Genomic DNA, 27,401 nt, shown 5'->3' with positions numbered 1-27,401 from the left:
TTTTTTGTTCTGTGTTTATTCCGCAGTGTAATTAATATACTTGCGGAATACTGTCCATATTATGGACTGAATCAAAAGAATCCCAGTAGATTCTGCATGCTTAGTTTACATCCATTATTTTTTAAACATCCTCTCCAAATCATATAAATCCATATCATACATGGAGACTCTAGGAAAGAAGAGTAGGTGCAATTTACAGCTGAACTCCAGGGAAAACAAAAGTGCTCCCCTGCAGTGGGGCTGCTCATTTAGCTCTAGGAAATTACAAACTTACCTCCTCCTCTGTTCCCCCAGGCTTCCTCCATACTCTAGGACCAGTCTCCACAGCCTCCTCTCACCTACGGTGGCCAAATGCCTTCTGACAATCAATACCAATGAGCTCTGAATTGAACATGAAGACTCTAAAGGGACAGTACACTGGGGAGTAGTGGAGGGTGCCAGCTTCCAGTGGAGTCCAGTAAGTAGGTAAAAACTGCTCTTTATCCCCTCCCCCCCCCCCCCCCAAGCCTAAAAGATTATTTAACCCTTGCAGTGTAGGACCAGCCCTATTTCAAGAAGAATGTTTGTTCTACCCAGAGATGGGCTTTAACTTTAATTAGGTTTTAATTAAATGCAGTTCAAAAATAGTAAATGAAGGTCCTGGTGACCATATAATTGTATGTTACATACAAAATGTGCATACCCAATAAAAAGCAATAAGAATTTATTTATAGGCTATATTATTACATTAAAAAAAAAGAAAAGTGGGAATAAAAATAAAAGTCATACTCACCTAGACAACTGCAGCACCAATCCCCCCCACTGGCTCTACCCAGAGAACCGAGCAATCAAATGCCACTGATCACCAAGTTGTCTCCTTCACTCTGAGCAGAGAGAGGTGACTGTCAGTCACTGGCTCTCTGCAGTGCCGGGCTATGGTGGGGCTGGCTCATACTCTAAGTGGCATGCTGAGAGACTGGGCCAGCTGGAGATCCAGGCATCTGGGTGGATCCTGACTGTAAAGTTGGGATCTTTCCTGTACCTGGACTGGCTGAGTGACTTCAGCCAACAGCAGGCTTTAGCCTGCTGTCAGCTGAAAATGGGACACAGGAGTGCAGCAAGAACTATATTCCTGTGATCCATAAGAGAATTGTAGCCAAAATAGCTTTGACTATACGTTTTCTTTAAACCTCAGAAAGAGTAATTGTCACAAATAGAAAAAAAAAAAAAAAATATAGAATGTGGACTAGAGAGGAAAATTAGGCTGTTTTACCATACCAAATAAGAAAAAAAAACACACACACACACACACACACACACACATATATACACATACATACATACACACACACACATATATACATACACACATACATACACATACCTACAGTGAGGAACAGAAGTATTTGAACACCCTGCGGTTTTGCAAGTTCTCCCACTTAGAAATCATGGAGGGGTCTGAAAATCACATTGTAGGTGCATTCCCACTCAGACACAGAACTTAAAAAAAAATTCAGGAAATCACATTGTATGATTTTTAAAGAATTTGTCTTGCACTGCTGAACATAAGTATTTGAACACCAGAGAAAATCAGTGTTAATATTTGGTACAGAAGCCTTTGTTTGCAATTACAGAGGTCAAAACATTTCCTGCAGTTCTTGACCAGGTTTGCACACACTGCAACAGGGATTTTGGCCCATTCCTCCACACAGATCTTCTCTAGATCTGTCAGGTTTCGGGGCTGACGCTGAGCAACACGGAGTTTCAGCTCCCTCCAAAGATGTTCTATTGGATTTAGGTCTGGAGACTGGCTAGGCCACTCCAGAACCTTGATATGCTTCTTACGGAGCCACTCCTTGGTTATCCTGGCTGTGTGCTTCGGGTCGTTGTCATGTTGGAAGACCCAGCCACGATCCATCTTCAATGCTCTGACTGAGGGAAGGAGGTTGCTGCTCAAAATCTCACAATAAATGGCCCCATTCATCCTCTCCTTAATACAGTGCAGTTGTCCTGTCCCCTTCGCAGAAAAGCACCCCCAAAGCATGATATTACCACCCCCATGATTCACAGTAGGGATGGTGTTCTTGGGATGTAACTCACCCTTTTTCCTCCAAACACGACGAGTGAAGTTTAGACCAAAAAGTTCTACTTTGGTCTCATCTGACCACATGACTTTCTCCCATGCCTCCTCTGGATCATCCAGATGGTCATTGGCAAACTACAGACGGGCCTGGACATGTGATGACTTGATCGGGGGAACCTTCCATGCAATGCATGATTTGAAACCATGACAGCGTAGTGTTCTACCGACAGGGACCTTTGAAACTGTGGTCCCAGCTCTCTTCATGTCATTGACCAGCTCCTCCCTTGGACAGGTGTCTTTAAAGAGCTCAGACAGGTGCTACTAAGTTAGATTAATGAGTGGAGTAGAGGTGGACTTTTTAAAGGCACAGTAACAGGTCTTTGAGAGCCAGAATTCTTGCTGTTTCTTAGGTGTTCAAATACTTATGTTCAGCAGTACAAGACAAATTCTTTTAAAATCATACAATGTAATTTCCTGAATTTTTTTTTAAATTCTGTCTCTCAGAGTGGGAATGCACCTACAATGTGAATTTCAGACCCCTCCATGATTTCTAAGTGGGAGAACTTGCAAAATCACAGGGTGTGGGTGTGTGTGTGGGTGTGTGTGTGTGGGTGTGTGTGTGTGTGTGTGTGTGTGGGTGTGTGTGTGTGTGTGGGTGTGTGTGTGTGTCACAGGGTCTCACTTCTCTATTTAGTACATTCCCTTCTAGCCCACTTTCCCTCTCCTACTTCCCCTTTCTGTATAGAATGTAAGTGCACTTCACTAAAAATTACTAACCTGCTGTTTCGTTAAGCTGAATTTTGCATACACACGTTTAATTCCAGCTTCTGTACAATGGCAGAAGCTTAATTATATGGATGATTCTGCTTTGAATACAATAACCCATGTGGTATGTAATAGGATCAGGTTGCCTTGGGGCCTTGATAGCTGATTCCAGCTATTCAGCACATTGCTGTGCAGTCAGACCGGTCATACTAAACAAACCTGACTATAGTAATACAAATGACAGGATGAGCCAAATGATCTGGCTTCTATAGCTTGGCACAGAAAAAATTTGAAAGCTTTGCTGTAATAACACAAGCACATTCCAACTCTTTAACTATCAAACAATCAATATACACCAAGGCACACTTCTGCACACTTTGCATGTCAATCTCCCCTCTGGAAATCATTTTCTCTGCACTAAATTGCAAAAGCTGATTGGTTGTGCTAATGCACATTCTATGGAAAAAAAAAATTATATATATATATATATATATATATATATATATATATATATATATATATATATATATACACATACACAGTGAAGGAAATATGTATTTGATCCCCTTCACAAAACATGACTTAGTACTTAAAACATGGCTCTCTACTCAGAGTGGACCTGAGAACTGAGCAAGCAGAAGTGTTTGAACGTTCAGTTCTTACTGCAGATCGATGCTGCATCCACCTAGGTATTGTTATTGAGTGTCTTGGAGAGTGGTGATCATTAAAGGAGAAGGCTGATTGCAAGGTGTTGGACAAAGAAGGGGACCTGACCAGATCTGACCAGACCCTGGATGAGGGATTGGAGATCTTATATGTTAGAGAAAAGCGCATAAAGGTTGCGCATTTGGTGAGTGCGCAATTTGTACCCCCATTGTTTCACCGTGTACACAGTCGGTGTTGCCTGGAAAGCATCAGAGTGTTTGAGAATTTATTCACATCCTCACATTGAACTCTCTCTTGGATTTAATAATCCTTTCCTCACGTTCTACCAGACACAACGTAGTGGCTTATACCTGTATGCACTATGTCACTTTGAACTTTTATATGAGTTTGCATATGTAATACGTATTTTCATCTACTTGTATATTAGCGCTGCACCTTTTTTTATATAATGACTTAGTACTTGTTGGCAAATCCCTTGTTGGCAATCACAGAGGTCAGACGTTTCCTGTAGTTGGCCACCAGGTTTGCACACATCTCAGGAGGGATTTTGGCCCACTCCTCTTGGTAGATCCTCTCCAAGTCATTAAGCTTTGGTGGCTGACGTTTGGCAACTCAAACTTTCAGCTCCCTCCACAGATTTTCAAATCGGATTAAGGTCTGGAGACTGGCTAGTCCACTCCAGGACTTTAATGTGCTTTTTCTTGAGCCACTGCTTTGTTGCCTTGGCCGTGTGTTTTTGGTCATTGCTGGAATACCCATCCGCGACCCATTTTCAATGCTCTGGCTGAGGGAAGAAGGTTCTCACCCAAGATTTGACGATACATTGCCTTGTCCATCGTCCCTTTGATGCAGTGCAGTTGTCCTGTCCCCTTAGCAGAAAAACACCCCCAAAGCAGAATGTTTCCACCACCATGTTTGATAGTTGGGATTGTGTTCTAGGGGTCATAGGCAGCATTCCTCTTCCTCCAAACACGGAGAGTTGAGGCCAAAGAGCTCGATTTTGGTCTCATCTGACCACAAAACTTTCAACCAGTCCTCCTCTGCATCATTCAGATGTTCAGTGGCAAACCTCAGACAGGTCTGGACATGCGCTTTCTTGAGCAAAAGAGACCTTGCGGGCACTGCAGGATTTCAATCCTTGTCGGCGTAGTGTGTTACCAATTGTTTTCTTGGTGACTGTGGTCCCATTTGCCTGGAGATCATTGACAAGATCCTCACGTGTAGTTCTGGGATGATTCCTCACTGTTCTCATGATCATTAACACTCCACGAGGTGAGATCTTGCATGGTGCACCAGACCTAGGGAGACTGACAGTAGTTTTGTGTTTCTTCCATTTGCAAATGATTGTACCAACTGTTTTCACCTTCTCACCAAGCTGCTTGGTGATAGTTTGGCAGCCCAGTCCAGCCTGGTGTAGGTCTATAATCTTGTCCCTGATATCCTTGGACAGCTCTTTGGTCTTTGCCATGGTGGAGAGTTTGGAATCTGATTGTTTGATTGCTCCTGTGGACAGGTGTTTTTTATACAGATAACAAAATGAGATTAGCAGCACTCCCTTTAAGAGACTGCTTCTAATCTCAGCTTGTTACCTGTATGAAAGACACCTGGTAGCCAGAAATCCTGCTGAATGATTGGGGATCAAATACTTATTTCCCTCGTGAACAAGCAAATCAGTGCATAATTTGTTAGACATGCATTTCTTTTGAATGTTTTGTTGCTATTCTGTCTCTCAGTGTTACAATACACCTACCATTCGATTTTTAGACTGACCATTTCTTTGTGAGTGGGCAAATATTCAAAATCAGCAAGGGATCAAATACTTATTTCCTTCACTGTGTGTGTGTATATAAATATAAAATACAGTGGGGGTAAGATAGTACTTCAATTGAGCTTTTGTTACTGTCTGTGTCTCCACAAAACAATGTGAGGAAATCCTCTCCACATATAGGAAGTGAGGAGAAATATCTTCTACATGGACACAGACAGCAATTAAAGCACCTTTCATAGCAGCATGGAAGGGCGTAGAACCCCCATTATGTTTCTGTTGTTGCCTACCATATCAAGTCGTCTTTATTTCTTCTTCTCTCAACAAAACAAGTAAATGGTAGAAAATCTGCCCAATGGGGATACACACAGCAATAAAAACCCAACTACAGATATAACCCTTCTTCACTCTAACAGAGTAAATGTTTTGACTAGAGGTCTACTTTAACTGAAGAACTGCATAATCTTAAGTAACAAATAGGATTTAAAGAAGAACTCCAAGAAAAAAAAGTATATAAAATCTGCTAGCATACATTGGGGTAGATTTACTAAACCTGGTTCACACAATCTTGTGCAGCTGTGAATAGTAACTAATCAGCTTCCAGGTTTTATTACCAAAGCTAAATTGAACAAGCTGGTTACTATGAACAGCTGCACCAGCATCTGTGTGCACCAGTTTTAGTAAATCTCCTCTAAGGTGTTAAGTGCAGGGAAGTTTATGCCACCTCCTGAATTTCTCTCTTTTGTATATAATGCTCTGTGTCAACGAGTGCTGATAGTATAGACAGCTCTCCTACACAGCAGCTACTCTGTCCGCCCTCCTCTCCAATGCCCATTTACAGAAAGCGTGAGTTTTGTTAAGATGGCATACACCCCAATGCACTTAAGGCCCCATTCACACTGTTTTGAACAGATGTATGGCAGTTTTTTTTTTTGTGAAGTTTATGTAATGTGCACAAAGTGACACTTCATTCCTGTTGTTCATTCGTGTTGTGTAGCACTTGCTTTGCAGTGACATGCAGGGCCATCCAGGGAGGTGTGATATTCTGCAAACATTTTGTACAGTTGGACGAATTGGGAGCAGGGACTCACTAGATGCCTTTGCTGCCATTGTGCTCTTGCTGGGTGTCCCTGTGCCATCGATGGGTGGGCTTACTCCAGGCATACTTGCCCTTAATCTATTTATATATGTGCTCCTATTAGGTAGGCTCTGGAAATTTAGATTTAGAACTGCAGTATATACAGAGGTCCCTTGGCGTGGGCACTGTGGCTTACACATATTTTTGCAAATGCAACCCACGGTTTTTAACAAACGGTTAGACAGGGTCAATTCAGTTGCTTTGGCTGGCTGGTAAGTGTGCTGGAAAATCCTTTGTTTTTGATTCTGCAAACATGTTGCATGACATTGCACATCTCTAAAATGCAGAGAAACAATGCATTCTGATGTGAACATGACACAATGAAAACTACTGTTTTTTATATGTCATTGCAATCGCCTGCATTTATTGCTGAGGAAAAATGCAGGTAACTGTGTATAGTGTGAACGGGCCTTAACTACTTGTGTGCCAGCAGATTTTACTTGCTTACCTTTTTTCTTCGAATTCTTCTTTAAAGCCTTATAAGTACTCAGATTAATGCTCAATCCAGTTGTATTTATATTCAAAACAGGAAAGAAAATTCGGTAATGCAGAAATATTTAACGTATCAATAAGACAGGTGTAGCCCAAGTCAGTAACTGACAAAGGTAAATGTATTTTATAGATAAAATGGCAGTGTCAATAAATGGATAAAAAAAAAAAAAAAACAACTCCCTTTATAAATAGTAACTAGAAAAGCTACAATTTCTGGGGAAATTGTGTGAAGTGTTCTTGCCTCCACCAGTAGTCTACAACTGGAGTGGGCAGAGTAACTGGGTGGAGAGGCTTGAGTAACTATTGTGTGGTTGGAGTGGCTGGAGTAACTGTGAAAAGGTTGGACTGGGCAGAGTAACGTTATGGAGTGGGCAGAGTAACTGTGTGGAGTGTTTGGAGTGAGTAAAGATAGTAAACATTACACTAACCGATTGATTGATCAAATTTAAAACGTGCACATGGCAAGCTTGATAGAGTGAGAAATGCATTTCAACTTTTATTTTTCAGCTCACACTCTAGCTTTTGTCACTCTGCTGCCTGCTCACACACCTGGGTTCCTATGGCAACTCACTCTACAGCAAGGGCAGAGAAGAGCGGTTAAAAACCTTGCTCACTTCACTGGCGGTTGCCATCTTCAAACGGTTGTAGTTTAAAAATGATAAATCCTACACCGAAGAGCTTTATATTGTGAGAATCACAAGACCCAGACTACACATACTGCATAGTATGTCTGAAATATTAAAAATGAAGGCAAAGTCGCAGTTTAGAAATTTGAGGTGGCTAGAGTGGAGTTTCAATGAATGTCAATGGGCGGCGTGAGTTGCAAACAAATGGTCATATTGTGAAAACTATCAGGACTATGGCTTAGCCGTGGACATTTTTAGTGGCAGCAGGGATAGCTGAACGTTTTGATATAAGATTTGTGTAGGTGGGCTTGAAATGAGGGAGTGATGGCAGTTTAGAAATCATGTCCTGATTTTTAAGCTCCCACTCTAGTTTTGAACATTCCGCCATTCATTCCTATGGGACCAATTTCACCACAAAAACGCCGATATTTCGTGAACCATTCGGCGAAACATTCCACAAAGTAATAGCACACCAACTGGGAACAATCCGCACGTTTTGGTATATTACTGTCTATGTAGTGTAAGAACTGTGGGAGGAGTTAGTGTGCTAAATTTGGCTAGAATAAGAAGAATATATATGTGAGATAACAGTAAGTGGTCTTAATTATCAAGCTGCTGTATATGCCTGTACAGGCTATAGTATCCAATGAGCAAGGATCATTGGCATGAAAGAAATAAACATGCCTGTCCAGCCCCACAAAACAACAAGCAAAAAAAAACCACTTACCAGCAAACACAAAGGACACACCAAGATCCTTATTTCATGACACTAACTTGTAATCACATGTTTACACAAAAAACTGAGGTTGCACCTTAAATCAGTCAAATATTTTGAAAATCATGACTGTTCAGTAGAGTAGTGCAAAGAGCAATGATGATACAATCTACAGTCGTGTTACTGTAGTCAGATCACTTAGGAGAGGATTTTGATGAATCTTGAATTCCTGCTCTTTGCAATAACATGCTGAATATGAGTGAATAGTTGTAATATAGTGCTTAGTCTTCAGCTCCTAACATTCTGTAAGCTAATAAAAAGAAAAAAAAAATCTGAAAGAGAAAGCAACAAGAAATGGAAAACGGAAGTACTAAACGAATGGTGTACTCACCATTTACACACAACTGCTTGAGCTTGTTGAAAGCGCCCTGAATGTCCTGGATAGTTGGGAGGCCATGATCTAGGTCACATTTGTAAACATCACTCCTCAGTGGGTGACTACGGGTGATTCCACCACAAACCCTACGCAAAGAAAAGAAGGTTGATCTTTAAAGTATATATGAACCCTCACCTTGTTAAAAAAAATAAAAAATTCAGTTTAAAATAGAAATGAAAGGCAAAACATTTGTGTTTACATATTAAAAAAAAAAAAAAAAAGTAAAGGAAGGGGAAAGGTATTTATAAAGTTTTTTGTTTTTTGTAAGTGATCACATATCCTCTGTAGCTGTATGAGGAGCTCCAATAGCGAAGAGAAGAGAAACAGCAGCAATATGGTCTTCCCAGTGAATGGTTTGGGTGGGGGGCTTGTCAGGACAAGTCTGATCATTGGAAAATAGCAGGCTGAGTTCCCAGCATAGCTAGAGAACTGACCATGCTGTGTTCTCATGCCTAGCGTGGTCAGTTTTAAGGGGGACTGGCAGGAACACCATGGATTCCACATAAAGGAAGCAATACAAACAGAACAGGATACTTTATCATACAAAAACATGGTGCAGCAGGCACAAATGACCTATTTGAAATGTTGGGTTTACATATTCTTTAAGACGATGGTTTAAATAGCCTTGAAGATCTTCTAGTATGCTTGTAGGCAAGTCATGAGATTTTATATCAAGATAATTCCTCTCACAAGTTCAAGCTGCAAACACAAGGTGGGTAGTAGACAGAAACTCTGATGTGTATGGACCAATACTGAGCACAGAAAGTTTGCCATTTATGCGGAGACCAAAAAATAGGCTCACTTTCTGCTTTGGAAATTGCCTTTGAGGGGAATGTGCACAAAAATTAAAATCATCACTGCCAACAGTAATACTGGAGCTCCTGCAGTCAAGATCGGAAGCTCGCATGTGTAGGGCATGATAAAAATCCTGAAGAATAATAATAATAGTCCAAAAAGTGGAACTAAATGTAAATAAAAATTTGTGAGCAGGCAGGTTTTTTTTTTTTTTTATTACAGAAGACACAGGTCTCTTCTACATGTTCAACTGCCTGCCTCTTCGCAATCCTCGGTAATTTACACTGAGCTGGGCACATACAGCTCAGTTTACATTCTGGCACACTGTCAGTGTACCAGGATGACTGCACTCCTGTGCAGGTACAATATGGACATCATCCCACCCTAGCTAAGCAAAATGGCTGAAAACTGCCACCTAAAAAAACCTTGGGAAAAAGATGCCAGTACCGGCGAAGGACCTCCTTGGCATTGGACTGTTGCTACTAAGGTAAGTATGGCATTTAAGTAGAACGACAGAAGTGGCGATTCATTTAATTTAGTATGGCAATTCATTTAATTTAGTATGGCAATTCATTTAAGTATAATGACAGAAGTTGTAATTCATTTCCACTAACAAATGATAAAAACAAAGTGTGCAATAGTCTAATTATATTCATGCATCAAAATGTAAACAGAACAGAAACAATGCACAAATGCCTCCTATGTATATGGTTTATAACCTGCAGTTTGTAACAGAGCCCCTTTGTACTACACTGCTCAGCGTTGCACTCCTTCATGTTCCTGCTCTGCAATCTTTTTCCTGTTGTGCTACCAGTTTATATAGAATAGTCTTTGTTTTCCCTTTCAACCCCAGCTCTCATTCACTGATCTTTCACTGTCCAGCACGGCAATACTACTCATCCTTGTACATTGCTTTAATATTATTCAACGTGATCCCCATTGCACTTATTTCAAAAACAAATGACAGTTTTGTTTGTGTTCCCAATAGAGACTTCAGATTTGGCAGTCAGTTGGGAGTTAGACTACAGTTTTGGTCATCCTTAATGGTGAAATATTTCAACTAGAGTTTCCATACCAGAGGTTTCTAGGTACCACCTAAAGCAAGGATGTGTACCACAAGTGATATACGTCCAAAACCTTAAAGTGTCATTAAGCCCACATCATTAAAAAAAAACTATCAAATGCTGTATTACATGCTGTTCATACTACATCACTATGGGATTTGTTTTCTGTATTCTGCACAAAACCTGGTTAACCCTCTTGTTCTCTATCCCTCCCTCCTGTCTATGTCCCCACGGCAGCTGGGAATTCTGCAGAGCAGATGTTGGCAGCTAGTGCACATGCTTAGTTTTCAGTGTATTTCTACCCTGAGCATTTCCTCCTTGATCACATCTGAGCAGCCCAAGTGACAATAGAGTCACGCAGGTGGGTGTATACACTCTGGTAAATTACAACCCACTCCCTGCTCCTCCATGCCCACTAAACAGCTAAACACAAAGGGGCAGGATATTAAAACTTAATTGATGGAGGCTTCACACCCCTCTTATTTGATGCACATGCACACATGTATACTGCTTTCATGGTATTTACAAAGTGTGCATTTCACTCCTTCCCCTTCTGGGTTTTATAATCCTTTTACCTTTGGTCTATTTTGCGTTGATGTAACAGGTCCTTGATGCTCGCCATCCTCACAAGTGCACTTCCATTAGAATGGTTCCAGCACCACAGCTGCATAAAAAACAAAGAAAAGGTCACATCCAAAACAGCAAATGTTACAACTTCTCTGCCTAAACTGGATTCCAGTGGTAAAAAATGCTTTCAGGTATTGGATGGGTCAATAAACAACCACTTAAAGGCTATTAAATGCTGTATATGCATAATTTAAGATCTAGAAAGATCAACATCATTGCCTGTAAAAGTCTTCAGTCAATACATACTCACTGGCATGCGTCTTCCAAAAAACGAGTATGAATACTGCTTGAGATCTGTATCTGCCAAAGAGGAGGGAACAACAAAGTATTCTGGAAGGCTAGAAAGACACAGGAAACTGGCTATTAGTTGTGTGCATATTCAAAACAAATGGACTGAGATAGTAGTCTGTTAATCACTGTGGCATTTATTACAGTCAATAGTTGTAAATAATTCCAAACTGAACCATGCTTACCAGGATAACTGAACAAACACATAATACAATTTAATGTAAGGTTACCCCTTTTACCATACTAATGCGGGAAAATGCAGTCAATTTAAAGCCACTGGCACTGGAAATTAAGGAAAATACTGCATCTTGCAGGTTGGTAGTGACTGCAAAATAAACATGAAGAAAATACTTGCAGTTACTGTCACTGCAAATTGTCATTATAAATATAAGTTGGTGGCTAAGTATTTTAGTTGTGGGTTATTGGTGGGTTGAATTATCCATTTTTATTTTTTCAAGTTATTTGTGATGAGCTTGGGTATCCTCCAAACTCATCTCTAGCCTGAACTCCGAACTCCCTCTTTTCTGTATTCCAATGAGCTTCAGGACAGGGAATGATCTGGCCCACAGATTGCTGGAGTAAAAAAACAAAAAAAAAAAAAAAGGAAGAAGCAGGAGTTCAGGCTAGGGATGTGTTCAGATGTTCAGAGATCAATCATACTCAGCCTCAGAGCTTCCCATAAGGACAATAAGAGATAAGTGGTTAGCACTTCCGCCAAACAGCTCTAGGGTCATTGGTTCAAATCCCAACCACAGCACTACTTGCACAGAGTTTGCATGTTCTCCCTGTGCCCGAGTGCGTTTCCTCCGGGTACTCCAGTTTTCTCCACATTCCAAAGACATGCTGGTAGGATAATTGACTGCTGTCTAAATTGGCCCTAGCATGAATGATTGTGAGTTAGGGATCTTAGATTGTAAGCTCCTTGAGGGCAGGGACTGATGTGAACATACAATACATATGTAAAGCTTTGCATAATTTGACGGCACTATACAAGTACCTGTAATAAATAAATAATTAGATGACCAAGATGTTGAAAATAAAATCCACAATTATATGCATATACTACCTTAAGCAGAATGCAAAGTGTCAGCATGATACTAGCCAATTTTCTACCCAATTCTATCAAAACTAAATGGAGATAACGCCACTAATCTAATGAAGATTGCTTGGCATGCATTAAATACCAGATGAGCAGGTTGAGTAGAGAGTATCAAGCAAGGGGTGGTTATAAACTTTGAGGTCCCCCATGTACAGTATATGGGATTTTTTATTATGTACAAAAGCACAATCTTCAATCAAATTCTATAAAGTGAGTAAGAGTTGAAGGGCAATGTATGATTCTAGCCACCCATCTTATTTTACACATTTTATGACACAAGTCAGCTAAAAAAGATTATATTTCATTCCTACATCAATTCCATAGCACAAAACTAGCAAGCCTGTATGAAAACACATAGGTACGGTTTACTACTTGTCACTAAATGGTAACCTAAAAAGTATCAGCTACATCAAAACATTTGATAAGCTTTGAGCAGCTTTACAGTAGCTTTTAACCTTTGTCTGAGTGTGTTAAATACAAACCTCAATGGCAGCGCTGGCTGTGGTTTTAAACAAGCTTTTGGCAGGCTTTAGCCAGTTTTTACACAAATAAAGTGGCTGTAAAACTCTGGAATGAAAAAGTAACAGAGCATACTTTTCTATAGTGTATTTGCCTTAGTCCAAGGTACCAAGTGTGATTTCTGTCTCCTCTCTCCTTCCTTTGCCATCTGCATTAGTTAATTCTGACAGGTTATTCCAGCGCCACAACGTCTTGTGAGACAGTCCCAGCCCCTCAGCACACAGCAGGTGACTGAAAACCTCAGCTGTGCATGTTAGTCTATGGGACCATGCAGAGGGGGTGTGTCCTTTCCGTCCACTAAGGTCTTTAATTACACTGGGCTCCCTCTGCTTTATGCTGTGCAGTGTGTGACATAGATCCCCGCCCCCGGCCTTCTGGAGCTTAAAAAAAAAAAAAAGAAAAAAAAAAAAAAGAAAAAAAAAAAAAAGCTTTTGATCTGTGTGTCTTACAAGCTATAAACAGGTACAACAGGGATATTGGATTCCTATTGCCAAAGCCCGGGACTTGTAGTTCCGGGCGCCGGGCAGGTAGTTTTTTTTTCTTCTCTCTTTAGCACTTCTGTGGGCAAGCAGCGCGCTCACCTGTGAGATGGAAGTTACCATGTCAGTGGGATCAGATCGTACACAAGTTCTGAAATGATCATCTTTGTCTCATTTTTTAACATCACAGAAACCTGACCTTTTAGCAGGGGTGTGTAGACTTTTTATATCCACTGTATAAAACATTTGCATCAGTCCCTAACCCTCAAGGGGCCTACAACCCAAGGTCCCTATCTCACATTCATACATACACATACTAGTGCCAATTTAGACAGGAGTCAATTAACCTATCAGCATGTCTTTGGAGTGTGGGAGAAAACAGGAGTACCCGGAGGAAACCCACGGAGGCACAGGGAGAACATGCAAACTCCAGGCAGGTGGTGTCGTGGTTGGGATTCGAACCGATGAACTTAGTGCTGCTAAGCGGAAGTGCTAACCATCTAGCCACTGTGCTGCCCTCCACTTAGCCACTTTGCTACCCATACAGCATAGAAGGGTTTTCAACCACTTTAAAAGGTATAAGTTCATTTTTGGGAATATGAAACAGGTTCCCACTCCTGCAGCTCTCTAGCTGATGCTCCCCCCCCCCTTCCCAGCAGGCTCTTTTCCCTGCACCTGCTGTCACTATTTGAAAAGAGTGCAGCCATCTGGGGCTCCGCCCACACAACTGCTTCATTCATAGAGTTCTGTGAATGAATAAACTACAAGTACCAACAGCCTTTGCAGCTGAAGGCTTGTAGTTCTCTGGTGAGCATTCTCGTATTTAACAGATTTTTCCTGGACTGAAGTAACTGCCTACCTATATTGCAGGTACGGGCAAACAGCTACATTGAAGGACCCTGACATTGCACCTGCGATCTGCTGACCGTGGGTGCAATTCCTTCCAGACTCCTAAGCAAAAAATAATAAATGTTTTACCTGGAAAAAAGGTGCATGTATTAATTTATAATTTTTTTTTTTTTTTAAAGGTGAACCTATCCTTTAAGCTGGTCATACCCGTTAGATCGCTTTCTTCCAGTCTGCATGTTGGATGAAAAAACATAAGTCAGATTTGCCTATCCGGACTGTATGATCTCTTGCTGTGCCTATTGTTTTCTAACAGACACCACAGATGGCTGTCCGAATACTTGAATAGCAGCTGCATTTCATTGTATGCAGCTGCTGTTCTGCTAAAAATTTTCCATCCAGCTCCTTTGAATACTCAAAGAATGTCAGGTGGGAGTTTGGCGACAGGGCCATCCACGTAGGGAATGCAATGCATATGGCCACCTTGACCCTCGGTTCACATATGTGCGGGTGGTGCCGCTGCGGACCCGCACGAAAAATCCGTACAGCCGTACAACCCACACAGCGAAATGCGGAACCGCTGGTGGGTGCCATTATTTCTAATGGCACGCCGCCCGCACTGGAAAACGCAACCGTACTGGAAACTGATGTTCCCGTGTGGGCTGCGGTTTCCAAAAAAGTGCAGGGACTTCTTCCCTGTGTGTCACGGGCTCAGGAGTCCATTCAAATGAATGGGCTCTCATGCCCGTGCAAAACGCAGCCCGCGCGGCCGCATATATGTGAACCGGGGATTAATGCCCGGTTACACCAGTGAGATTTCAGGTGCGATTTGAAATTGCATCTAATGAATGTGAATATCAGTGTCTTAACATGTGCGATTTCTAAAGTAGTTCTTGCATTACTTTTTCTGCAGTTTTGTTGAGATTTCACATACATAGAATATAATGGAAATCGCACTGCAAATTGCAAGAAATCATTAAAAAAATCTTCACAAGTAGCAATAAAGTCTTCAGAAATTGCACAGAAAATGCAGTTACAGTCTAAGATATACCAAATCTCATTCTGCACTATTAATTTATTCTCTGTTAAATCGTACAGGCATTGTCTTTATTGTACTGTGTGAAGATTCACACATGTCCATAAACAATCAGGAGTATAATTTAGACAAAAAAAAAGAAAAAAGGAGGGAGGGGGCACATCAAGACTGCCATATGCTATGCAATTACTTGAATCACACTCAGAGGCTGTGATAGCATTGTGGAATAAAGCTCCAGAGCAGCAACTGACAAGCTTTTAACAAGCCCAGTCCCTGCGGAATTACACTACTAATTAATTGGTTCACAATGAAAACAGACAGATCTTGGCTGTCAATATATGCTAGAAACAAATTAGACTCTATAGTCTGCCACATGGTTCTATGAATTATACACATTAGAAGCAGGAATTTGTTTTGTACTCAGGATCGCTTTTTTATATGTGGAACATATGGCAGAGCGAAGAGAGCCTAAAATAGAAACCCTTAAATGGCTTAGCTTTAATCTGCATTGTCGTGTATTACACTACTTTTCATAAGCCTGAACAGAGTCAAAGAAGACGAGATACCCTCAGGGAGCATCATTTCATTCTGGGGAGAGAACACTCACCTGCTTTGACCCACCCAAAACTGTTGAAAAAGAATATATATTTTTTAGCTGCAGAAAAAATGACAAACACTGCTAGAAAGTCCAAACTGCCTGTGGGTTGGAGTTCTAACATTTAAAAAAAAGAAAAGAAACTCTGCTAATGCCCAAGGCTAGGTTCACACAACAGTAGAGAAGCGACTTACAGGCATTCAGAAGGCAACACTGGCAATGTCTTGTCTTGTTCTTTTTTTGGCCTGAGATTTTGAATGAAACAAATCTGCCCAATGGCAATCATGGCTGCAGCATGGGTCCCCCTAACGTCAATGGGCGAGTTTGACAGACCGTTCTGTCAATCAAACTCTGCAAGTTAAATTTGCCATGCCTGCAAAGTATCTCAGCCGTGGGAAGTGTGCAATCCCCTTCCGCTACCTAGTAACACTATCAGTGAGTGGTAAAAACATACCTGTTTTTACTGCCTGTCTGAAGGAGGCCTTACTCGTTAAGTTATTGAAGTGAAAACCCAACGCCTGCTTGTTTACTTTTGGCAAAAGTTCTCTTTTCTTTCAGTTTTTAGATGCTAAAAAGCAGCCATATAGACTAAATAACCAGATGAATGGAAGGCCTCATGCACACAAGACATTTTGCAAACTCTCCTAGAAGTCTTTCCTCCTGGCAGCAGCATTTTGGCAGAAGAAAAGCCTGATGCTTGTGAAAGTGTCTAAAGCTTTACAAGTTTTTAGGCACGTTTACAGGTGTCAAGAGCTTGGACGTTAATTTAATTGGCCAAAATAATAAATTTATTCTAAATAAACCTTCCTAATAAACCTAGGGTTTTTTTGGGGTTTTTTTACTGCCTCTAAAAGCTCCTGCCACTAAATGCTACTAAAAGCCTATGTGTGCATGGACATATACAGTCAGGTCCATAAATATTGGGACATCGACACAATTCTAACATTTTTGGCTCTATACACCACCACAATGGATTTGAAATGAAACAAACAAGATGTGCTTTAACTGCAGACTGTCAGCTTTAATTTGAGGGTATTTACATCCAAATCAGGTGAACAATGTAGGAATTACAACAGTTTGCATATGTGCCTCCCACTTGTTAAGGGACCAAAAGTAATGGGACAGAATAATAATCACAAGTCAAACTTTCACTTTTTAATACTTGGTTGCAAATCCTTTGCAGTCAATTACATCCTGAAGTCTGGAACACATAGACATCACCAGACGCTGGGTTTCATCCCTGGTGATGCTCTGCCAGGCCTCTACTGCAACTGTCTTCAGTTCCTGCTTGTTCTTGGGGCATTTTCCCTTCAGTTTTGTCTTCAACAAGTGAAATGCATGCTCAATCGGATTCAGGTCAGGTGATTGACTTGGCCATTGCATAACATTCCACTTCTTTCCCTTAAAAAACTCTTTGGTTGCTTTTGCAGTCTGCTTTGGGTCATTGTCCATCTGCACTGTGAAGCGGCGTCCAATGAGTTCTGAAGCATTTGGCTGAATATGAGCATCCACCACAGTTGTTTTCCATGGTCTTCCGGGTCTTTTGGTGTTGCTGAGCTCACCGGTGCGTTCCTTCTTTTTAAGAATGTTCCAAACAGTTGTTTTGGCCACGCCTAATGTTTTTGCTATCTCTCTGATGGGTTTGTTTTGTTTTTTCAGCCTAATGATGGCTTGCTTCACTGATAGTGACAGCTCTTTGGATCTCATCTTGAGAGTTGACAGCAACTGATTCCAGATGCAAATAGCACACTTGAAATGAACTCTGGACCTTTTATCTGCTCACCGTAATTGGGATAATGAGGGAATAACACACACCTGGCCATGGAACAACTGAGAAGCCAATTGTCCCATTACTTTTGGTCCCTTAACAAGTGGGAGGCACATATGCAAACTGTTGTATCTCCTACATTGTTCACCTGATTTGGATGTAAATACCCTCAAATTAAAGCTGACAGTCTGCAGTTAAAGCACATCTTGTTTGTTTCATTTCAAATCCATTGTGGTGGTGTATAGAGGCAAAAATGTTAGAATTGTGTCGATGTCCCAATATTTATGGACCTGACTGTAGGCCAACATGCAGGGGAGTTCAGAGGCAGGAAAAAAAAAAAAAGCCTGACGCCCCTAGAAGCAGCTGCAAAAATGTCCAGTGGGCATGAGGTCGAAAGGTTTGAAGTTTTACTCTGTAATTCTATATTAGTTATTCTGGATGGACACTTACCATTTTGAGATCATGTAGCCTTCATTTACAGAACACACTCTCCAGTCAGTGGCTCTGGTTCGCTTAATCTCTCGATCCCAGTCACAGAAAGTTTCAAATAGTGGTGTTTTTGAACCATTATCTCCTCCACCTCCTGGATCGACACCATTGATTTTATCCACTATAAATAAAATAAAGGAATAAAAAATACAAAACGGTAATGCATAGCACTTGCCAGTATATCCTATCCACAGCATGTTACATATTGTCTGTTTGCCTTTAACCACTTGCCCTCCTGAGGATTCCCCCCCCCCCCCTTCCTGACCAGGCTATTTTCTGCGTTACGGCACTGCGTTTCTTTAACTGACAATTGTGCAGTCATGAAACACTGCACCCATATGAAATTTACATCTTTTTTTCCATGACTTGAGCTTTCTTTCGGTGGTATTTGATCACCTGTGCGCTTTTTTATTTTTTGAGCTATAAAAAAAAGAAAAAGAAAAAGAAAAACAAGGCCGACAATTTTGAGAATAAAAAAAAAAAACAATATATTTTTGAATTTTTACTATTAAACATGTCCAGTAAAAAAAATGTTTACGTGAAAGTTATAGCGTTTACAAATGGCAGTATATATATTGGGATTCTTTGTTTTTTAATTTTTTACTAGTAATGGAGGCAGTCAGCAACTTATAGCGGGACTGCGGCGGACATTCTGACAACGGTGAGAACTGATTTGGTGTCACTGACATCCTCAGTGACACCAATACATGATCCGTGCTATTAAAAAAAAAAAAAAAAAAAGCACTGACACTGTACTAATGGCACTGGGCAGGAAGGGGTTAACATGAGGGGCAATCAAAGGAGTTAACTGTGTGCAGGGAGTGTTTTAGTAGGGGTTGGGGTGTGTGTGCTTCACTGTAATCACACTGCTGTGGATGGCTGTGGACAGCAGTGTGCCTGAACTGACAGGGAGGAGGACTGTTCGTAAACAAAACTGTCCTCCTCCCGGTTGGAGATCCTTGGAAATCACTGGGCGCTGGCGAGTAATTACCAAATTTGGCCCGGTGATTGACAGCTGCGGACACGAATGGCGGCGCAGGGAGGGCGTGTGCACCCCCTACCCAGAAATGCAAAATCACGTATATATACACACACACGTGATTTTACGCACCCGTGCCACCCAGCAGCAGTATTTCTGCTACAGGGCGGACGGGAAGCGGGTAATAATTTTGTCCCTACCTCACTCCGTAGTTAGGGGATGCTTTATGCAGTCAGTCCCACTCTTCTTCTTTTTCATGCTTTATCATACATTCACCACTTATACTATATTCTGCTGGCGCTAGACACTCATTTTTTTTAACCTATCTGATGTTCATCTGTTACAATCTGCACAAGTTTTTGGATTAAAGCTTTCTACAATCTGCAAGAGGTTGAGTCACTGTCTACTAAACTACTCAGATTGTAACTTGAACCTATCTCACCACAACTGGATCAGTTATAAAGACCACACGTCAGTGCTTAGATTGCGGAAGCAAAACAGCAACAAAAGTGAAAAAAATATCAGCTATAGGAATGGTAACAGAGACATTTACCAAGGCAATGCTTACCTGGATTGTGATACATCTTGGCAACATACTCAAAGGCAAATAGAAGCTGGAGGTCTGTTGGCTGAGAGTAATGTGCTAGTGCAAGACATACCTAAAATGAAAAAAGAGCAACATTTACAAACGCTTACTTGTGCACATATGAGATACATACAGTAGCTCTGGCCGCAGTATTAAAATGGAATGTACAGTTGTTTCCATACATTGGTAAAACCCCAGAAAAAACACAATTCTGCCTGGAGATTGGGGGGTAGTTTGTTTAAATTGGAGCTAACCCCTTATGGGAGTTAAAGTGACGAAATTGCAAACAGGCAGGCTCTTTATTGCAAAAGAGACATGCAATATCTCTTCTTCAATAAAATGCATTTATCTGCCTGTTTGCAATCCCCTGTAGACTGCATGCCCAACTAAATTCTGCCACGCTCTCTGTGTGCAGGGAATTCTGTACTCCCGCGCATGTGCAGGAGCGATGCCATCCCACACCGGTCAGGACAGCCGATAACCACGGAGAAGATGTCGATGAGGGATCCAGCCAGCACCGGACCACTAGAAATAGAGCAAGCATTTTTTGCCTTTAGTTCCGCTTTAAGCGTTTTGTTTTTTCTTGTTACCAATATACAATTGCTAAAATATCACTGAAAACTATCTTCTGATGTTAGAAGACTATTGAATTTTACAAATAAAGAACATTATAAGAATTGTGGTAGCACAACATTCTTTACTGACTTGTGTTCAAACAGCACTTTATAGTGGGAATCATTACAGACAGATCAACTGAAATAAGTAAACAGGCGTTTGTACCAGATCACTTCTCAGAACACGGGCTTTGTCATTCATTCCAAAATCAAGCCAGGTTGCGGTGATTCACTGAACTACAACCATGCAGCAATGTTTTCAGGAAGTTTCTATGAATAATCCTGTTGTTCCCTCTTTCCTGAACTCCCAAACCCCAGTTTGGCAGGTTGCATAGAGAAAGAACATTATTTCTATGATAAAGAAAAATCTCTTCTCTTCGCAGATAATGTCCAGAAGACTTGTACAGATTTTATTGATCGGTGAATGACTCTTATATGCTGGGAAAACATGAGTATTCCAGCAGGAATCTGGCAGATACACAACTTCTTGTACTCATTCAGGACTCAGTTGTTCAAATGTAGCAAACGCTATTCAAGAACGACTGTGGAAAATTGTATCTGCTCTCGCTTAAAAGTAGTATAAAAGTCTAAAAGTTTTTTTAATGCATTTTCTGCATTAAAATAAAATAAACAAAAACAAAACATGGTTTTAGCCTTTTTGTTTCCATTAATCATATTTTAGATTATCTGTTCAGTGTAGACTTTTTATTACTGCATGAAAATGTATTGAGTGTGGTGTGTTAAATCACCTTTTCATTTCTTCTCAAAAGGTGAACTTATGCAGGCCATAGATGGGTCGAAAATCGGCCGATTTTTCGGCCGAAAATAAAATCGGCCGATTTTTGGATCGTTAGTGGGCAATTTGGTCGGCCGTTTTTCGGTATTTTGGCCGTTTTTTTTTTTCGGTAAAGTTAGAAAAAAATCGGCCGATTTTCGCGGCAATTAGTGGGCAAATCGGCCGATTTTTTACCGATAAAAAATCTGCGCATGAGCAGTGACCTGCAAGAGGAAGACAGAAAGAAGGAAAAGAAGAAGAGGAAGAGGATGAAGAAGAGGATGAGGAAGAAGAAGAGGAAGAAGAAGAAGAGGATGAGGATGAAGAAGAAGAGGATGAGGATGATGATGAAGAAGAGGATGAGGATGAGGAAGAAGATGAGGATGAGGAAGAAGAAGAAGAGGATGAGGATGAGGATGAAGAAGAAGAGGATGAAGAAGAAGAAGAGGATGATGAAGAAGAGGATGAGGATGAGGATGAAGAAGAGGATGAGGATGAGGATGAAGAAGAAGAAGAGGATGAGGATGAAGAAGAAGAAGAGGATGAGGATGAAGAAGAAGAAGAGGATGATGATGAAGAAGAAGAAGAGGATGAGGATGATGAGGAAGAAGAGGATGAGGATGATGAGGATGAAGAAGAGGATGAGGATGAAGAAGAGGATGAGGATGAAGAAGAGGATGAGGATGAAGAAGAGGATGAGGATGAAGAAGAAGAAGAGGATGAGGAAGAAGAAAGGGAAGAAGAGGATGAGGATGAAGAAGAGGATGAGGATGAAGAAGAGGATGAGGATGAAGAAGAAGAAGAAGAAGAAGAGGATGAGGATGAAGAAGAAGAAGAGGATGAGGATGATGAAGAAGAAGAAGTAGGATGAAAATAAGAAGAATTCCAGTCCAGCAAAAAGTGTCTCTGCAGAGAGCTCCGCTATCTCTGACAGTTCCTTCACATTTACAGCGGTTGAAACATTGTATCTATTTGTTTCCGAATAAAAACATCTGTATCCTAAATGGAAACAAATAGATACAATGTTTCAACCGCTGTAAATGTGAAGGAACTGTCAGAGAACTGTCAGAAATAGCGGAGCTCTCTGCAGGGACACTTTTTGCCGGCTGTAGAAGGGATCAAAATCGGCCGATTTTTTTTACCATTGATGGTAACGTCGGCCGCTTGAACGACCGAATTTTCGTTTTTTAAAAGAAAAATCTGCCGGTTTTCTCCCCATCTATGGCCTGCATTACACTTTAACTTAACTGAAAAGGTGTGATATTGAAATTTTACATGGGGGTGAGGTCAGGGTGGTGTATAAAATAGTGATGATGATCTCAAAATTAATTATATATACACAGTGGATATAAAAAGTCTGCACACCCGTTAAAATGTCAGGTTTCTGTGATGTAAAAAAATGAGACAAAAAGAAATCATTTCAGAACTTTGTGTACTGGTGTGTACCGATTCCTATTTAACATGATTTTGAATGTGATTGCCTAATTCTGAACACAGCTACATCCACAGTTGTAAGAGGGTGTGCACACTTCTGCAACTACATTATTTCAGTTTTTTATGTTAACTCCCCCCCTACAATATTTCAGTTTGTTTTTCAATTGTGTTGTACAGTTTATAGGTCACATTAAATGTGGAAAAAGCTCTGAAATGATTCATCTTTATCTCATTTATTTTTAAATGGCAGAAACCTGACATTTTAAACAGGATAATATGTAAACACACACCTCAAGGAAGTTAAAGGAACACTTTTCAATCAGTATAGCATCAAGTCAATTAAACTCCTGAGATATTGATCTAGTCAATTGAGTAGCAGAGGGGGTTGGTAATCAGTTTTAGCTGCTTTGGTGTTAATTAAATTAACAGGTGCAAATGAGACGACCTCCAAAACAGGAATGGTTTTACAGGTGGAGGCCACTTACATTTTTCCCTACACATCTTTTCTGACAGTTTTTCACTAGTTTTGCATTTGGTTAAGGTCAGTGCCAATACTGGTAGCATGAGGCAATACCTGGACCCTACAGAGGTTGCATAGGCAGTCCAGCTCCTCCAGGATGGCACATCAATATGTGCCATTGCCAGAAGGTTTGCTGTGTCTCCCAGCACAGTCTCAAGAGCATGGAGAAGATTCCAGGAGACAGGCAGTTACTCTAGGAGAGCTACACAGGGACACAGAAGGTCCTTAACCCATCAGCAGGACCAGTATCTGCTCCTTTGTGCAAGGAGGAACAGGATGAGCACTGCCAGAGCCCTACAAAATGACCTCTAGCAGGCCACTGGTGTGAATGTCTCTGACCAAACAATCAGAAACAGACTTCATAAGCGTGGCCTGAGCTCTGTTTCTCACTACCTGGCACCATAGTGCTCGATTGACATTTGTCATTGAACACCAGAACTGGCATGTCCGCCATTGGCGCCCTGTGCTTTTCACAGATGTACCCCTGAGTACATGTGAGAGACGTGACAGGGTCTGGAGAAGCCGTGGAGAATGTTATGCTGACTGTAACATCGTTCAGCATGGCAGTTTTGGTGGTGGGTCAGTGATGGTCTGGGGAGGCATATCCATGGAGGGACACAGACCTCTACAGGCTAGACAATGGCACCCTGACTGCCATTAGGTATCGGGAGGAGATCCTTGGACCCATTGTCAGACCCTACGCTGGTGCAGTGGGTCCTGGGTTCCTCCTAGTGCATGACAATGCCTGGCCTCATGTGGCAAGAGTATGCAGGCAGTTCCTGGAGGATGAAGGAATTGATACCATTGAATGGACCCCACACTCGCCTGACCTAAATCCAATAGAACACCTCTGACATATCATGTTTCGGTCCATCTGACACCGCCAGGTGGCACCTCCGACTGTCCAAGAGCTCAGTGATGCCCTGGTCCAGATCTGGGAGGAAATACCCCAAAACACCATTCGTTATCTCATTAGGAGCATGCCCCGACATTGTCAGGCATGCATACAAGCACGTGGGGGCCAAACAAACTACTAAGTACCATTTTTAGTTTCTGCAATGAAATTCCAGCAAAATGGACTAGCCTGCTGCATCAATTTTTAATTGGATTTTCTGGGTGTCTTTGAATTCAGTCCTCTGTAGGTTGATAATTTTCATTCCCATCAAACAATGGGGCATCCTTACATTCTTAACACATTACCAGTCCTTATCAGTATAGATATCCAGTGTGATATTTTTCCACATTGAGATCTGATGTGTTTTCAAAGTGTTCCTTTCAAACAAAACATCAAGCAATAAACCTGTTTATGTTGCTTCAAGACCCATTGAGTGCCTCTTCTACTGGACTGTTTATGTCTACTTACCCTGAACGTACCTGGGCAGTATGAGTGTGGTGCCCACCACTGCTAATATAGCATACTATTAAATATATAAATAAATGTGATAAATTTGTACAATAAATATTGTGAACAAATAAATAAATATAACATCCAAACTGCAAAGTAACTCAAAAGTGCACAGTGTGTGAAATGGTGCAAAAGTCCAAAAACGTTTGTGAAATGTATACTCAAGAAGTGCTCTGCATGTGAGACCTTCACCTCCCATTTAACTCTCTTCTTAAGTGTCTGACCCCCTTCACACAGGTCAGATTATGCATATCTTTAAATCAATAACCAGGTACTCAAGGCTCCACATCAAGCACTTCCTGAAGTGATATGTTCTGCACCAGAATGGTTTCCAAATCTGAGAAAGAAAGGGAAAGAAAGGGAAAGAAAGGGAAAGAAAGGGAAAGAAAGGGAAAGAACGGGAAAGAAAGGAAAGCAAGAAAGATCTCAAGGGTAGGTATAGAGGCACTCACAGGTCTTTCAGCAGCTAGAAATCATAGCATTTTATGCTCAACGATGTTGCTCAAATATCTTAAGAAAGACGGTCTAAACTCCATCAAAATGTTTGATCATATTGCCTTTCCTAACTATACACATGTACATTTAAATTAAAACATGCTACAAAAAGACAGGAGTATTTTGGTGTATGTGAACGAAGATATTTGTTAATTGGATACTGTTCATTTGTATATAAGAGGTCAGATTCCAACTGGCTAGTAGATCTCGTCTCTATACTGCTAGCAAGCCACATATGGAGATTGCTTAGGAAAATTATCATCTTGCTCATTTGAATACTTTTGACTCTTGCCATAAACAGACATGCACTTTATACATTTTATGATTTTGAGGGTTATTACAACGGGTCTGTTGCTATGTACTTAAAAACTAAAATTTGTTAGAAGTGGTTGATAGTAAAAGTTAAAGTACAACTGACAGGACAGAAATACTGTATGTACATTAGGCGGCTACTATTTAAAATTATTGCCTTGATATCGTGCTGATTTCTCCATTCAACAGCTTGACTTATTGAACCACATCAAGTAAGCAAATCAGATGTAAAGGTTTGATAAAATGGTATTGCTGAAGACAGATTTTGGTTACACTCACCAACCAGAAAGTTTTTACCCCTTCTCAAGGCCTAAACATATAGGCTCCAGTAGAGTTTTTACCCCTTCTCAAGGCCTAAACAGAGGCTCCAGTAGAGTTTTTACCCCTAAACATAGAGGTTCCAATGATTAAGTCCTGATAATGAGTAAAACAGAAAAGTGGACACTGACCATCTTCAGACCACATTTACAGGCTTAAGGCCTCATGCACACAGGACGCTTATTTAACGCTCCTAGAAGCCAGCAGCATTTTTGCAGAAAAAATGCCTGATGTTTGTAAAAGTGTCTAAACCTTTACAAGCATCAAGCTCTTGAGCTTTAATTAATTTAATTGGCCAGAATAAATAATTTAATGCTCAAGCGCTAAACGGGCCTAGCGCTTTTAGTAGCATGAATCGTTTTTTGTGCCCAAACTCTACTGCTCCTGGATGCACTGGAAGCGAGTTTTTTCCTGCCTGTAAAAGCCCCTGCGTCTAAACGTTTCTACAATGTGTGCATGGACTCACACGATCACCTTGTGGGGTGTTTGGAAGCAGTAAAAAAAACAAAACAAAAAAAAAAAAACACACAACTCATGCCCCTGAAAGTGACTGCAAAAACGCCTTGTGTGCATGAGTCCTGATAGGTAATTAGAAACATTATTTTCCAAAAAGCTGTTCAAGCCACACACAATTGCTCAGTACAAACACATTACCTAGAACAGCAAAAGGAGTATTTTTTAATGAAAACTTCATTACCTTTTTTGCACTTTCTGGACCAGATTCATCAAAGCGAAATCGGAGAATGCGAAAGTCTTTACAATAAATGATTAACTCTGTTGGGTTGAATTTCAACTTTTTGTTGAATGACAGGATCTTCTGCTTTCTCTTTGTGTCATTTACTAAAATAAGAAACATATCTATCATGAACTTCCAATTTACACTACAGTTAAAACATTAAAGTGGTTGCAAAATCCATACATACACCCAGTGATGAGACTGGCCTGAGGGGACACACAGAGATGGAACAAATCCTTATAGACTAGTTTTAACTGCCTATCTGCAGTCTTCTCTTCTCTATGTCTGTTCAAAGTGCTGAATTTATAATGCTCATCTGAGAGTTCAGAAAAAAGGGGGCATGGAACTGAAGTTTCAGTTTCCAGAACATAGCAAAGTGATCTCTGAGAGCTGATTGGAGGGAAGAGGCACACCATCCTCCACACAGCCCACAGGAATAGAGCTGAGGCTGTCAGTCTGCTGGAGCTCCCGCTCCCAGTCACCATTTTTCTCTTGGTGTCAGGAAAACTTGTCAGAAATTACTTGTGCTGATAGCAGAGAAAAGAAGCAGCAGACAGAAATTACACTTCGTGTTCCTAATTGAGCCAAGAACCCACTAAAGAGGGATATGGTTTGTTCATATTTCATGTCTGAGGTTCACAACCACTTTAAGTATTTCATATCAAGGCCATATCAGGACCACAAGAAATGGTTTCCTTTGCTTCTGTGCCATAACAGGTCAGGACACACCTTTCACAGGTCTGACTTCAGAAAGGTGAAAACTGGTTGCTATGGCCCATCACCCTCACTGTAAGTCTGTATAGTTATATAACAAAAACATGTGAATGTAGTTAAACTGTAAAATCACTTTCTTGCCAGTAATTCTGTTTTCTGCAGGGCAAGCTCCCTCATTCTTATCCTGCTCTATGTTCACAGCTGTATCTCAAAGAAATAAAGAATTTACTATAAAGAATCATG

At 40.9% G+C, this 27,401-nt stretch overlaps 2 protein-coding genes across 2 annotated transcripts in view; one reads left to right on the top strand and one right to left on the bottom strand.

The window, feature by feature from the left end:
* FAN1 (FANCD2 and FANCI associated nuclease 1) overlaps positions 1–21,085 on the top strand; it is a 99,590-nt gene extending 78,505 nt beyond the window's left edge. Inside the window, exon 15 of the mRNA XM_089652443.1 lies at positions 20,833–21,085. The gene's annotated coding sequence lies outside the window, so the exon portion shown is untranslated. The remainder of the gene's footprint in view (positions 1–20,832) is intronic.
* MTMR10 (myotubularin related protein 10) overlaps positions 1–27,401 on the bottom strand; it is a 138,311-nt gene that overhangs the window by 42,184 nt on the left and 68,726 nt on the right. Inside the window, exons 5-10 of the mRNA XM_089652444.1 lie at positions 26,406–26,548; positions 19,818–19,908; positions 18,232–18,391; positions 11,402–11,489; positions 11,100–11,188; positions 8,621–8,751 (exon numbers count right to left, since the gene is read on the bottom strand). Of these exons, the coding sequence (XP_089508570.1) occupies positions 8,621–8,751; positions 11,100–11,188; positions 11,402–11,489; positions 18,232–18,391; positions 19,818–19,908; positions 26,406–26,548 (702 nt within the window). The remainder of the gene's footprint in view (positions 1–8,620; positions 8,752–11,099; positions 11,189–11,401; positions 11,490–18,231; positions 18,392–19,817; positions 19,909–26,405; positions 26,549–27,401) is intronic.

Source organism: Staurois parvus, unplaced genomic scaffold, assembly GCF_062004578.1.
Source record: "Staurois parvus isolate SC_StPar_1 unplaced genomic scaffold, SC_StPar_1.0 ptg000682l, whole genome shotgun sequence".
Classification (NCBI taxonomy): domain Eukaryota; kingdom Metazoa; phylum Chordata; class Amphibia; order Anura; family Ranidae; genus Staurois; species Staurois parvus.
This window is presented reverse-complemented; position numbering and strand designations above follow the sequence as displayed.